The sequence below is a fragment of the Amblyomma mixtum genome, chromosome 3 (assembly GCF_055824585.1).
Source record: "Amblyomma mixtum isolate Tamu chromosome 3, ASM5582458v1, whole genome shotgun sequence".
Classification (NCBI taxonomy): Eukaryota; Metazoa; Arthropoda; class Arachnida; order Ixodida; family Ixodidae; genus Amblyomma; species Amblyomma mixtum.
In genome coordinates, this window is record NC_143014.1 from 29,394,465 (window position 1) to 29,410,354 (window position 15,890).

Below are 15,890 nucleotides of genomic sequence, written 5' to 3' on the forward strand. Positions count from 1 at the left end.
CCTACAACACATTAGACTTTAGACTAATACTCAAGACAACAACGTCAGCCCTTTTTTTAGTGAATATACCTAAACAGCTTGAAGTGAAAGCACGTTTTTGCTTTCGCAATTTTACACATAATTAATTTTTACTGACTTCCTAGCCTTAATCCTGTTGTGAAAATGGTGCATCATGTCTGAAATTCATCTAGTCCTCCTGACCTGACTGAAGAACTTCCTGAAGAACTGGCAGGGATCCTTGAAATGGATTAGTATTAATTTTCTCTAACTGAAGTGCTCACCATTAGAATGAATTTAAATGGCACAAAACAAACAGAAGGATAAGCATATCTACAACAAAGCTGTAGAAAATGGCTGCTGTTCCAGTTTATCACAGATAACGAAGCAATTGTACACACAGGTTGATATGTAAATGCATGCCTTTATTACAACAAACTGTACCTGCAGCTGCTAAACAAAACGTGTCATATCTTTGTGCCAAGCAACTAACCAATACCAATTCACACGCCACTTTCATTTACATGCAGTCTAGTCGTCTGATGCCAACTTTGGATTGAGCTGTGATGTACAATGACGAGTATAATTCATTCTGCAATGCATTTACACTTGGTAAAAACATGCAAGAACACATGGAGCAGGAACTCCGCAATAAATAGAGGAAATAACACTGCTGTCTATTCAAAGGCACAAGACACTGCAAGCACAGTACACACTCATGTACAACTGGAATTTCTATACGTGCAGTCGTGTATAGCACTGCGTGTATCACAATACTCCAGCAACAAGTGCGCATTTTACCAAAACGTATTTTGAACTGGAAAGCAAGTACTTTATCACCCATTATGACCATGTAATGAAGGATAGTTAGCGCACTTCCCATGGCAGCTCCCCCAGTGGCCTTAAACCTAGAACTTGAAAAAAAGTATTACACTGCCTTATTACTGTTTTGTAAAAACCCAAAATGAGTCCAACCCACAATACACTCTGCTGTGTTATATTCTGGGTGCCCATGGAATGCAGCCCAGAGCATTAGGCACCTCATGAAAGCTTAGTTGAGGGTTTAGATGCATGCGTTTCCAGCTATAACATGAAGTCCATGGAAATATGGAATGCAATTAGCATATTTCTTCTTTTGCAAGTATACTGTGCGTTGCCAGAAAGCGCATTGCTGAGTTTGCCGTCATAATGGGCTGTACAATGTGCTCATTAAATGGATATATGACCATACACATTGAAGAGCAAAGCCATATGCATGTGAAGAAAAACAAAGGAATTTGTTTTCTATTGACTTGGGGATCACCTGCTACGGTGAAGGAACAAGAATATGACGTGAACTTCTACTTGAATCATTCCTGCCTGGTGACCATCGGGAGTGAAACAAAGTATACCTCAACAGTTGAATGACTGCTCGAAAATACTGCTGTAGCTTAGATGGACTCGTGAATGATAAATCATTGACAAAAAAGAAGAGGCCCAACTTGAGCACCCAGGCCATGAAATACAGAGGACTGCGTTGCATGAGGTCAGATCTATACTGGGAAGGTAAAAACATAGTTGCTCTGGCAGTGAGAAAACTATGCCCATCAAAGAAAGTTTTAAATATATGAGGTAATCACTGCTTTATTGTGGCCAGAGATGTAAGAAGAAATTGTCAAACAAAAGCTTGAATTTGTGGGCAGCATTAGTCTTTTTTTTTCGCCTTCTGATGTATGGACAAAACATGCACCCTCATTATAAAAGCTAGAGAGGACCACAGCCTTTCTTGGTCCCCCCCCCCCTCCCCCCTCCTGTTCTCAATTATGACTGTCACAGATGACAGGATGTCAGCAACAAGCAGTGAAATCAAAAATGAAAGTTTATGCAAAAAAAAAACTTGCCAAACCAGCCATAAAAACTAATTACAATGATACAGTACTGGTACAGCTGTTAAAACAAACATGCTCGCAAACTCACAAGAATGAAAGAATTGAAATTCTCATGCTTGTAATGACTGAACACACATAAGAGAGCCATGTTGGGAAAAAAACACTTACAACAAAAAACATTATAGTACAGAATCCAGAAGAAGTCAATGGTTTTAACGGCAGATGCTGCTCTTGTCACCTGCTCTAGTCTGCAGTGTTTCCCAACAGCTTTTGATTGAGTTTATATTCTCTGTTCTGCATTCATATGTAAATAGGAGAAAAAAACAATGTGAACGGCATACACTAATACACACTGAATGCATCACGGGCACAAAAAGCTGAATGCACCAATGAAATAGCAGCACAACAGATGTTTAACAGTTGAGCCAGCACTGTGACTAGAAGGCGAGATTACTGTCGTGTTTAAAACTTTGAACCAACCAAAATGTACCTCACAAAAGTCACAGTGGGCCAGGATAGGCTGAACAGGCATACATTCAAAACAGCAGCGTCAACATGAGCGAAAACTTGCTCAGTTCAATGACAAAAAGTGAATTTAATCTTGCTTCATTTTCAGCAAAATGTTGTCGAATCACTGTGACCTCCTCAGAAGTACCCAAACGCCTTCTTTGCTGGCAGCAAGGGAAAGTTGCGGCTGCTGCTGACTGAACTAGAGGCTGATGAGGTGCTCGAACTTCTTGAACGGACTGAAGTAGGTGAGATGCGCTGGCTACTTTCTTGAAGGACTGAACCAGACAAACCTTGAGGCGAATCTGAAATGTCATATGGGTAACCAAAATGTACTACAAACAGTCTGCAAAAGAAGAATTTCTTACTTTTTTTTGTAGGTATACGTACACTTATACCCCTGTCAGACGAGCAAGTTTAGTGTCATTTTCAACGAGTCACACTCGCCTGTAGTGTCATTCGCATCGTGTCACACGATGAACTTTAATGACACTCGCTGCTGAACGCACTCGGCAAGAAGTGAGTTTAGGGAACTCACTTCACTTATCCCGAGGGGCGAAGTGTATAGCCTCGGTAGCAGTGTTTGGAAATTAGAATACAACGTCGGCAATAAAAATGACGTTTTATTTAACGCAGCTAATTTTTTTTCGCCCTCTTGTTCATGTAAACTTATCTGCATTGTCATTAAATATATATACTGCACATATTCCGACATTCTTGTTTTCAGCTGCAATAATTTTTTAGGCAGCCGCAGCGGTATGGCTATGGCGGCTAGCATGGCGACCGTAGCAACCATCTGTCCATCTACAACCATTTCGGTGTGACGGTGCAACAGTGCAGTGTTTGCAATCCAAAGAGGCGCTCGAATGCACATGTATGTCGCCACCACTTTTTGCCAATCAGATTGTGTCAGCTGCGCAGAAACGTTATCCCCGTGGGTCGCCATGATGCTTCAAAAAGTGAAGTACTGCTCCTGGCTTGTCTCGTCTTGCGAAGCCTTTTTTGTAATCGCCAATATTGCACAAAGCTCCTTGATAATCATAAAAAATTGCTTGCAGTTTGGAATATACTGTACATTAACTGTACATTAAAGCTTTGAAGCGCAAAAAGTAATATTTTTTGTGCCTTACTTGAAAAGCCATCGTCACCACCATCAATTCTGAATGACACTTTATTTTTCCATGTAGCAGCACGCCCTGAAAGTGTCACTCGTTCTGGAGAAGTGCACTTCGTGAAAGTGTCATTAAACTTGCCCGTGTGACACGGGTACCAATTTGTGCAACCAACAGAGTGCGAAAAGAAGTTATTATAGATTGCCCGTTTCAAATACTTTAAAAAAAATTGAGCACTGAAATCTATCCATTCCATTTGTCCCTCCCCCCCCCCCCCAAAAAAAAAGAAAAAAAAAATGAAGAGAACTCAGTGAAAATATCCAACTGGGAATAGTGCTGGGTTACTAGCACAATCCCAACAGCTGCTCAGGCCAATAGCTGTTGAAACCAGCAGCTGCTGGGACCAGTAAGTGCAAGCCCTGGTAGCACTGTAACCTTAAAATAACTTCTTTGTTTGGATAAACAATTCATACAACAAACTTTTCAACCTTTCTGAAATATTACATCAAATGCTAAATTAACAATTTCTACAATACTAAGCACATACAAAAAATTAAGGAAAATGCTAAAATGCTAGCGACCTACACTAAAATGTCAGTCACCCTGCAGGACCACGCAGATTACCTATACATCAACATTGATCTGTGATGTAAGCAAAGATGGGGTGGCACTGCTGTCGCTGGGAAGGACAGCTGGGGAAAAGACAGTACATATTTTGGATTGCTTTCCCAAGTATAGAAGAAATAAGTTAAAGCTGTACGCCCAATCCACCAAAATGGGAGCGGCCAATTTGGTTGCCACCTCATATCCACTGCTGAAAACCGCTGCATTTCATCACCATCAGCATGAAACGAGCTACCCTAGAGCAGATTAAAAAATTAAAATATGAACTTTTTGGCTATCTCCTTGGGCATCAAGGCATCATCAGGTCTCATGCTATGCATACAAAAAATAAAAACCACATGCTTGCTTTGCATGCCAGGCTCCTTCAAGTACTGTAAAAACCCGCGTATAATACAAGGTTTTTTTTCCCATAATTAGCGTCCTAAATTTCCGCATTCGTGGATGGCCACGACAGAAAGAAGCCCTTTTCGCGTGCAGCGGAACGCGACGAAGCTTTCGCGGCCGCTTGATGGTTGTGTAAACAAATCGTTCAAGGACGCAGTCAAGCGGTGCTACGCAGAGTGGATGCGCTCAGGTGAGCCTACAGTGACGCGAGCCGGGCGGCTGAAGCGGGCTTAAGAAGCGCGGCACCTCGAACGCCCTCGATGGCACGGAAGATGAGTACATTTGGGATGATTTGTCGGACAAAGAAATGTCCGAAGAAAGTGCTACTGAAAAACAAAGTAATTGAAGTGGAGTGCAGAATGCGATTTGAATAAATGTCTTCTGTGCATGAGCTTGCGTCACTCGTATTATACGTGGGTAAACTTTTTTTTCCCATTTCGCGTCTCTAAAACTTCACCTCGTATTATATTTGGGTTCGTATTATACGCGGGTTTTTACGGTATATGATAGAAACAAGAACCTCTGGTGTTATCAAATACTGCACTTGGTTTTCACTTGTTTCTGGGCTTGAGCAGAGTTTGTGTGGTTCACTACTTCAGATCCTATTTTATACTAATTATTGCCTATAAGGAGACAATGGTTGTTTCAGCAGCAAGCACTGAAACTGCATATATGAGCTCGAGACATGTAGGAGGCCTGACACGAGATTTATACTTTTTTAGCAGTGGCAATGTGAAATTTGATCAAAGGATCCGACAAAACCCATAGATGCTTATTGCATCCGTGAAGGGCCTGCACCCATGCTAACGGTGAACTGGCAAGGCGAACAGGAACAAAAGATTGCTGTTCTTGTGCAAGCGGAATCCTTTGCTTCGATCGTCCAAAGACACTGGCATGCTGCCTTTTGCTACATCACCCTCCAGCGCCCTCGGCAGTGAATATTTGCTGCCCTCAGCTATCAACAGCATAAAATAGCTAAGCGAATGCCATTGTCGCGAAAGACACACGGCGAACTTCTCTTTCTTCCTTTCTTCTTTCCCTCCCTCCTTTATCCCTTCCCTTATGGCGCGTTTTGTGTGTTCACCGAGACATAAGAGACAGCTACTGCGTCATTTCCTTTCCTCAAAAACCAATTTTCATTTTCAAACTTCACTGTCGCGTCCACCCACCATTCACATCCACTCACCACTCACGTCCACTCATATCCACTCAAAGCCACTCATGCCAACTCCCATCTACTCATCACTAACGTCCACTCACAGCTCATCTCTACTCACACTCTACTCACACATCTCATCTCTACTCAAACTCTACTCACACATCTCATTTAAACTCACATCCACTCACTCATACTCATTCCCACTCACATCCACTCCCTCACTCACATATATGAGTACAGGTGTGAGTAAGGCGATGTGAGTGCACTGATAAGTGAGTGTGCTGACTTGTGCATCGGAGTGACTCTCGTCTGGGGATACGGAAGCGGCCTACAGAAACGCATCTCAGTCAACCACAGATATCCATGGTATGTCTGAATCTCCAGTGCCAGGCAGGGATGCCCGTAGGGCATCTCTACAGACATCCACATCTGGATATATTCATTGGTGATTCGGTGTATGTCTGAGGGATATTCGTTACCAGATGGCTGGTGGATATACGCGGGTGGATGTCCGAGGGGGTATCCATGAATATTCCTCTAGGAATGTGAACCTAAGACATGACATACATATTTTGTATGTATATGTACAAAAAATTCAAAAGAAATTCTGTTTTGCAAATGTCAAAATTCACCAGATCAAATTCTTACTAGTAATTAGTTTAATATTCAGATTAATCAATTAACACCACTCCAATATGGTACTGATATGAGAGAACCTGATTTAAACTAACTGTGTGGCTTTCTGGAGTCAGTGCTCATAATGCCTTTTTCTCCTCCAGTATTCCACTAAGGTAACTGAGGCATGCAGCCATCTGTGAAAACTAAACTCCTACCAGGGGCTGCGGAAGAGTGACAGGTCTAAAAGTCAATCCTATCCACTCCGTCAGTCAACAGTTCCAGCACGATCATTGCATTGTGCCATTTTTCATCACGTGGTACTTCTTTTGACCTTTATTTTTGCTACAGGATGTGGTTTGTTTGTTCTGTGGTTGCTTGGCTGTGCTAGAAATGTGATGTGTCACCTATGCTCTCAACAAGACCTTCTTCTGCGCCTCAAACTCTCGCAAAAAAGCTCCGGTGTCATACTGTACCTGACCTCTTGCTGAGACGCCGATTCTTTGTTGCTTCGCATGAAAGTAGCAGCCTAGTGTTATCCAAGAAAACTTTGCGCAGAATAACACAAGACGGAGGGAGAAACGCGTACACACACACGAGCGCTCGTGTGTGTGTACGCGTTTCTCTCTCCGTCTTGTGTTATTCTGCACAAAGTTTTCTTGAATATGTTGCTACACCAACTGGCCCAACATTCTGCTCTACTAGTGTTAGCACTTGCGAAGTAAGTAGTTGTGCTTGAAGATTACTTTGAGTATGTCACAATGGGATGAGTGAAGTGCTATAACACAATTATACTCTAATGCACAAATAGTTTGCACTGGAGTAGAAGTTACAAGTATGATACGATAGCTGCCGCAGATGCGTTTGCCTGCGATCGAGATCCTACCATGAAGCTCCGGAAAAAAGTATGTGGTGCCCGTCTCTTGCTATACACTGTGGAAAAAGTTGAGCCGGGTGTACAGGAAGGTTGAAAATATAATGTAAAAGTTGTCTACCTTCACAGCTTATCAACTTGTTTCAATGTTCGTCTTGCCTAATGAATGTCTCCAACCATCTACTACACAATACTTTGCACTGTGCAGTAGCATTGTTTAGGAAAGCTGAAGTGTTCTGTTAGACTTGCGAACTTCAGTCACACATTGTTCACTTATTTCCCTACCAATGCGCATTGAGTGCAATGAGATCATGCAGTGCATTGGTGCAGCTTTGTCAAACATGTTCATGCCCACAGGGCTCAATGATGAGCCTGGTAGCAGGACCACATATGGCACCCCTAGATCTACATGTCCCTGGATTGTGAGCAGACCTCTCTTTTTTACTCCTGAGCTGTAGATCATCAAATATGATGTTGGTGCCTTGCTGCGTGATTCATCAGCGAACCTTGTGGGCAGGGTAGTTTTGACAAAGACCATGTTTTGCTGGATCGTGACGTCTAAGGTTATGTTGACAAAGTGCAATATAAGTTGCTCTCTCATACGTTATTTCCTTGGCCATGCAGTGTGGATGTGCTTGACCTATATTAACAGCTATATAGTACCTGTAGTGTATAGCAGCAGCCTACTGGTAAGTTTGAACTACAGAGCAAGTTTCCTCCTTTCATCTAATTGATACTTTTTATTTCTTTGCTCTGTGCAGTGGAAGGTATCTAGCTATAGTGCAGTGTCCTTCTTGTACAGTGATACATAAAAATTTGTGAGATGCGAGTTCGTGGGAAAAATTTATCAGTGTGAAAACAGTCATATGCTCACCGTACGATCTTGTGCCATTTCCTAACAACCCGAGTTACTATCTGAGCTTACCCGAGTAACTCGGGTATGCTTGGGCAAGTTCGGAGGAGCATCACGCTAGTTATGCTCACCGTACGATCTTGTGCCATTTCCTAACAACCCGAGTTACTATCTGAGCTTACCCGAGTAACTCGGGTATGCTTGGGCAAGTTCAGAGGAGCATCACGCTAGTTGTACGAGAGATTGCTCGGGAAGAGCAACATGGGTCGCACAATCCCTACTGATGGCTGTGATAAAAACAGCCACCTGCCAGTGCACTGGTCCGCCACTGCACTGGTGGTGGTGTGAGGACTCGCCACCATTTATGAATGTTAAGTAGAGAGTGACCAATTCTGCATATAATTCTGCAATTCTGCACAGTCAGCGTCACACCCTCAAGGCGGAGCTTAAGAGCCCCTTCCAATTGAAGAATGAAGACCTGCTTTTGCACATCTAGTCTGTTTAACTACGTTAAACCCCTACCAATTTTTTCTGTGCAGTCAGCAAAGCAATTTAATCAAAAGCCTAGAATCATGAGGGGACATGGATGCTCGATCCTACTGAACAAATTTCAGCTGGCTGCCTAGCGAGGAAATGCAAAAATGAATATTTTTCTGGAAATCCACATCCCGCAAACTTTTCTCTATGACCGTACCTTGTGCCCAACCACTGAGTCATCAAGTAGCTTGCAGCTGTGTGGTAAGGATCCCTATTCTTCTCACATTTGAATTTTTGAGGCCTTCAGTATGGATGTGACAGTGTGTGGAGTAGCTGTAGTGTCTTGAACTGTAAACACATTGTTCATGCATTGGTACAAAGCTCTTTGAAGTTGGGTGTATACTGTCATTTATTTTTGCAGTGTTTTTTGGAGAAGCAAAGTATACTGCATTTCAAGAAATATTCTCGCCTCCATTGCTTACTTCTTAAAGAGCTTTTCAGGATGTAAACTTGCTCTCATAGATCCAGAAGCCTAACTTTGAACTATTTGTTACAGAAACCACTGTATGAAATATGTATGGTATAAAAATACTGCACACCTTACACACCTGCCCGTCACCTCTGAAGATATGAATGGCTTTCTTCACAGACTGCTGCAACTCAAGACTGGAGTGGTGAATGCCCCTCTAAGGAGGCCCTCCAGCCAGTGGCACTGACGAATTCTCAGACATCGTGGTTATTCCGTAACGTGAAATCGCAGCTGGCTGGCAGGTTAAATGGGATTAACCGCCATGTCATAAAAAACAGTAGATGCCACTGGCTGAAAGGCCTCCATTGAGGGTCATTCACCGCTATGTTCGAGTTGTATCTGACTATAGTGCCTCCCAATGAAATGTTCTTGCTTAATATGTGCAAAAGAGTAAAACTGCCGATTTTCAAATTCTTCTAGCCTTAATACTCCTTACTGCAATTTGTACCGTGCTGATTTTCTTCGTGCTTTTACAAGTCTTTCTCTTTTTCATTTTATACTGTTGTCTGTTTGGCACTGCCTTACAAGCCTCCCTGTGGCTTAGGCGTGCCTGAAATCATAGCCTGTTGTTTGAAACTAAAACTTCATTATTACTACTTCAGTAATATTTAGGCAATCATAAGTGTGCTTTTATCTTTTCTCATGCAACCAGTCAGAAAAAAATTGCCTGCTCTCGTATTTTTCCACTTATTTTCAGACCTTTGCAACCCGAAGGTAACATACATCTGGAAGCTGTGGTTAGCACTGTATCAATGTAGATTACTAGTTTGCTTGACTTTGTTTTGTGTGCTATATGCACTGTAAACACTTGTTTACCTCTTATCACCCCACCGAGTTGCATTGGTATGTGGCAGCAAGGTTGGAGAAACTATGTGATAAAATCATGAAATTCTCTTGACATTGTCTTTCATTAACGTTTTTACTTACAGTATCTTGCACTTAAAAATTTGCTTAAACTTTCAGTACAAGTATTGTATTTGTGTTTTGATTTTTTTTTTTTTTTCAGAAGAACATCCCTTTTTGGACTACCAAGTTCAACCATTAGAGTACTGCCTTGACAATAATCCTTCCTATTGCGTGCAACTTGTGCCAGTATGACCAGCTTGAGGAATTCCTCCAAAAGACTGAAAGCAACTTTCAGTCAATAATCAAGTTGTTTTGAATCTGACACATTTTGCTTCGTGGCCGTTAGTTGCTTCATAGAGGCATGCATTTTCTTTTTTTTATTGTGACAATGTGCCTGCCGGCATAAGTTATTATTTACAAATAATATATAACATTATATAATATTATTTGTAAATAACAATACGCATGTGACATATGATGGATGTATATTCGATTTCAGGCATTCTGTAGGCTTTTATGTAAGACCATGGGAACTGCCAGGTATATTACTGGCCACAGTCACCAAGCCTTGCTTCATGAAACCACAGAAGGCATGACATGCCAATGGCCTATTATTTGATCACGGGGGGTATCCTCAGATATCCAGATTGAACGTCCATGAGAGATCATTGCAGTTACATATGTACCTCCTTTGCACATCCGTGGGAGATCAATCGGAGATTGGCAGATCTCCCATAGATATTTGTATATCCAAAAAGGGCTGTATGTCGTACCAGTAAAGTGGTTGATTGGAATGAACGCAATACTTTTCAGAAATATTTTTATCATTTCACAGAGTACCCATGAAGGCAGCGATTTGTTAACAGCTGGCGAATGCTTTGAAGAAGAGTGTGACAAAGTATGGTACATCATTTCAAAGCTATCTTTTTAAAACTCCCTGATAAGTGTGTGTTGTGAAGCTGGATGTACACCCAAAGGGCACTATATCCACTGGGTGTTCCCCCGAATCACACAAGCTTCTCGCATAGTGTAGCACATGCTGCTACACTATGCAAGAAGCATAATGTAGCACATGCTGCTGCATGCGCTACATCTGCTCAATAATACAGTCGTTCAAATTAGACAGCCTGACAGCATTACCTGAAGAAGGTCTCAAACACCAAGGCAAGCGCATGAAAGAAAACCACGCACTGCAACAGACGGCGCCACAGACGACACTGGCTGCCTCTGGCTCTGGCGTCTGCCAGCACCACCTATGTGTGTAATCACGGTGTGAGTCATCTGCTACAGTGCGTGGTTCATTTATCGTGCTGTTTGAGGACTGTCTTCAACGTAAACATTGCTACTGTCTGAACGGCAGTATTTGTGAGAGGATGAAGAGTGCGCGAGAGAAGTGCGACAGACTCCCATGCTTAGGTGTTTTAAAAATACATCGGATCCGAAATGATGCTTTACACTTTAAGAATCTGTTTCACAATGAACGCGGTTATTCCACACAAAAAGGACTACATCGTAGTTGCACTGTGAAATCAGAAAACTACTTTGAACTTTTACTTCCATGTACTCCTAAGGATGCTAAGCCTGCTTTTCACCGCAAGACGGAGTATGCCCGGCTTCTTTCACTGTCGCAGGATGGGTCTCAGCTGACTGCAGCTATTGCAGCTGCTCTTCACATGAAATTCGCTGATCAACCACTACGGCGCGAGCACTAGTCCTATGAAGATGGACATGGGCACGCAGGGGCACTGTGTGTACACCTAGCAGTGTCCATGGAGTCGCCGCTTAAAAGCAACAACTGTGCAACAACGCAAACGCAATGCCAGCAATTGGAGGCCCCACAAATAGGCCCCACACACCACAATTATGTTGGCTCCGATGGCTATTATATCGATTAATTTCTGATGGCTATTATTGCAGTAACAGTGTGACAAAGCTTCAAAGCGCACTTTCATTTTCATGTAATGGCCTTGTAAAAATACCTGCTTCTGAAAATGGCTACTGTGCCATTAAACCTTGTTTGAGTGCCAGGAGTATTCGAAATATTTGCTTCAAAATTATCCAATGAAAATTACTAATCACTTCAAACCGAAAAACCACTGTTTGCATAGGCCTAGAAAAGATTATAGCAATTTTCTTCTGGGATGGCCAGAATGCATGCATCATTGATCCTTTCATCCCATGGAGAATTTAGGCATTAGTTCACCTTCCTCTCAAAGCCCTAGCCATTGAAACCCAGGCGAAAATCGTAACTGGTCAAAGTGGTTTAAGGATCAATTTCCCAATTGATTCCAGTTGTTTCCAGTTGGATCCCAACTGAATTCCAGTTGCATCCAACTGGTATCCAACTGGTATCCAACTGGAATCAACTGGGAAATTGTTCCCTAAACCAGTTAGACCAGTTGCGATTTTCACCTGGGAATGCAAGACCCCATATGCCATTTGCCTGAAGATGAAAAAAAATCTGAAGGAATGGTTATAAGTTTAAAACATCATCAATTTGCATGTTAATATGTGCATCCTCACTCAATATTTCAATCCAAAGCTGCAATCAGTAGGCTGGCAGAGGCACTGGTTCTGATAGTGACTGCATACCTTTGAGGGATGTTTCGTCATACAGAGACATCTGTCGAGCATGCAGGAACATTGGTGCTCTCCGGGGTCCTGGAGAGGGAATTTCCATGTGCTTCGATGCAAGGTTGCCCCAAAGCTCTGAAAAAAGGAACTCACTTGTAAGAGATGTTACCATGGCCAATACCACAGCACACTGCAAAACACAGACATGGAAGTGTGTTATGTGCGCATGGTTTCACACTGTGTACCTGTGGGTGCCATCCAATTACCTTGGCCTTCGAGTTTGATCTGCAAGAACACACCAGTGTTGTAGGCGTTACCGAAAAAAAGTAACTAAATACGTTACTCGTTACGCTAAGAAAAAAAGAACGCGTTACCGCCCTACGTTACATACAAAAAAAGGTAACGCGTTACCGTTACCGCAAAAAGTATCACACGTTACTTTGCCGTTACTCCATGGCCATAAATTTTAATCAGTGCGTCTTCGCTGTAACTGTAACCTATAACTCGTCTTCTCTGCAAGGCCTGTTTTCCAACCAAAAGATCTCAAACCCTGACAACACGCTCATATTCTTCAAGCGAATGGTAACTCCGGATGGTCGCACTCTGCTTGCAACAGAGTCTAGACAGGAAAAGGAGGGAGGCCGCCCTTAGTAACAGTGCTGTGGGGAGTGCGTAGTTCCTTGTTCTGGCTAGGGGAGAAGGGGGGGTTATGACTATGATGGGAAAAAGTTGGAGTGACAGTGTTGTTCAGCAGAAAATTTTTAGAAAGTTTAGTGTGAGGTAGCTCCCTACTGCCGGCACAGGAATTAACAAAGGCCCATTTCCTTTTTTTCTCTGCTTCGGTGCCACAGCCGGTTGCCTGCAATCCCCTTTCTGTGCTGTACCATTGTACTCTTTCGACGGTTCTCTTGGGGCCATGTTGAAGTAAACTGGCGACATTTCTGAGTTTACTCAGAAGAGGGAACTGCTTCCACAAAGAATGCGAGAGTGTCGCCTGGGAACGAGACCTTTTGGCTGGAAAACAAGCTTACGGAGAAACTGACTTACAAATTTCTCCAAATGGTCCATTGGTGGCTCGGCAAGCGTCCACTCTTGAGAGAGTTGTGTGTGTGAGTGGTTTGGGGGTGAAGACAAGTGTGTGAATGCGTGTTCGCTTTTTTTTTTTTAGTTGAGTGCGTCGTCAAGGGCAGGTGTTTTCTGGCATGCATGCAAGCCGCAACAAGGGTCGTCGAGAGCACCCGTAGGTTTTGTTTATTAGCAACATCATTTTCGGTGTTCTTTTTTTCTGAAAAAGAGGCGGAGGGGGACAACTGAAACAAAAAGTAACTAGTAACGTGACACCTCACGTTACCGGAAAATGTTAACGAAAGTATGTTACCCGTTACAGTTCCAAAATGGTAACGAGTACGTTACTAAGTTACCTAAAAAAGTAACGCGTTACCGGTAACGCCTTTACTTGTAACGCATTACCGACAACACTGTCAAGATGTGTTGCCCTCGAAAAAGGTAAACTATATTTAATAGCTTTGACATGGAAAGGTTATGCAGGAGAACCTCACCAAGGTAATGTAGAATATTTTTAAGGGCAACAGCACGAAAAACATGGACAATAGGAGAGGAAACATGGGACAAGCACTGACTCACAACTGAAGTTTATTCACAGGAAACATACCAATATAAGGTAAGCACAGGCAAACAAGCAAACCAATTGAACGCATGTGTTGATATGTGGAGTCAAAGTACGCAACTTCGTTGTCGTAGGATTCCTGCCACACAATCTCGTTCATTTCTTTGTGTGGTACGCTTCACTAATTTCTCTTGTGCTGCCCTTAAAATATGCCGCCAACTCCCCCATTTAGCTTTAGCCATTATGTAGAATAACATCTGTGAGAATCATACCTTGGAAAAAAAACTGCTCAAATGGCTACTGTAGGAAATGCACTCTCCCTTAAAACACTGGCCAGGATGTCCAATGCCGACCAAGAAGCAACACAGCAAAATACTGCAACACCTTTGTTGTATTTATTTCATACAGCTGCACAACACAAGTCAACAGCCCTCATTTCTCATAGAAACTTAACTAAAGGCCTGCAATGAAGTGTTTAAAAGTGGTCTCTGACTAATTTAAGAACACAACAAAACTTCAAAAATTTAATACAAGCATGTTCACAAATCTTGCTGAATTCATACATATCCAGCAACCTTGCAGTTCCTAATGCAAAAAAGGCAGCATTAAAGTCAGCCCCAATGCTGAAGTCAGAGCTACAACATGCACTTTTGTCTGTTTGCTGACCTTGGTAGGCATTAAAGTCAGCCCCAATGCTGAAGTCAGAGCTACAACATGCACTTTTGTCTGTTTGCTGACCTTGGTGACGTTATTATTGGTGTTATTTACCGAACCTCTCAAGCTGATTGTAGCGTTTTTCTACATGACCTTGAGACAACACTTCTTCACTTTTCTATTACTTCTAAACATGTTATAATAACTGGAGACATGAATATCGATATGTTAGGTAGTACCCATAGTGAATATTCTGATCTTATCTCCTCATACCGCTTCAAGAATTACATTTCATGTCCTACGCATGTCACAAGTACTACCTCAACCTGTCGATCATATACTATGCAATTTTGAGCCTCTGAATTATTTAGTTGGTGCCTTCGACACAGCTTTTACTGACCACTGTTCTGTTGCTTTATTATATTCTCCTGAGGCTAAACCCAAGGACTCAGTCAAAGAATGCAGCAGAACCGTCATAAAAAAAAAGAGCACTATATGAAAACTATTTGTCCTTGGATGACACCTGCTATACTAAATGTTATGAAGCAACGTGATCATTGGCTTCTTAAAATGAAATAGAATAGGGATAATGAATACTATAGCACGCAGTATAGCACCTATAGAAATAAAGCTATGAGCATGATGAGATTGCAGAAGAAGCAGTATCATTGTGGTGAAATAAATAAGTGTGCTAATAATTTTAGAAATATCTGGAATATTATCAATTCAGTTATTCAACCCTCCGTCAGTAAAAGAGTACTGCCCACATCCGACGACTCTCCACAAACAGCTCCCATTGTTGATCGCTTTAATGATCACTTCTGCTCAGTAGGCAATGATCTACAGTCCACTATACCCGTAAATACTAATGTTATTATGCCAACACGAAAAGAATCCTTTTTCGTGTACGAAGATGTAACTGTTGATGCGATCATAAGTACTGTTAAATTAATTGAGTCAGGAAGGGCGATGGGGATTGATGAAATTTCTATATCACTTATTAAGAAGCAATCAATACACTTGGGACAACTTTGGCCTCACTAATTAATAAAGCATTTCATTCCGCTAACTACCCTGATGCTTTGAAGGTTGCCAAAGTTATACCAATTTTTAAACACGGTGGTCCTAATGAGCTCAGAAATTATAGACCAATTTCACTGCACATACGCCTATCAGCCTGTCACAGGCAA

The 15,890-nt window shown here is 42.1% G+C and overlaps 1 protein-coding gene across 5 annotated transcripts in view; it reads right to left on the reverse strand.

Annotated features, from left to right (window-relative positions):
- Positions 1-401: 401 nt before the first annotated feature.
- The window catches only part of LOC149349523 (rhotekin-2-like), a 202,277-nt gene continuing 186,788 nt past the window's right edge, over positions 402-15,890 (reverse strand). For all 5 annotated transcript variants that reach the window (XM_089578494.1, XM_089578495.1, XM_089578496.1 and 2 more), the window contains 2 exons: positions 12,438-12,554; positions 402-2,677 (listed from right to left, as the gene is read on the reverse strand). In XM_089578494.1, coding sequence (XP_089434620.1) covers positions 2,511-2,677; positions 12,438-12,554 — 284 coding nt within the window. In that variant the 3' untranslated portion in view covers positions 402-2,510. The remainder of the gene's footprint in view (positions 2,678-12,437; positions 12,555-15,890) is intronic.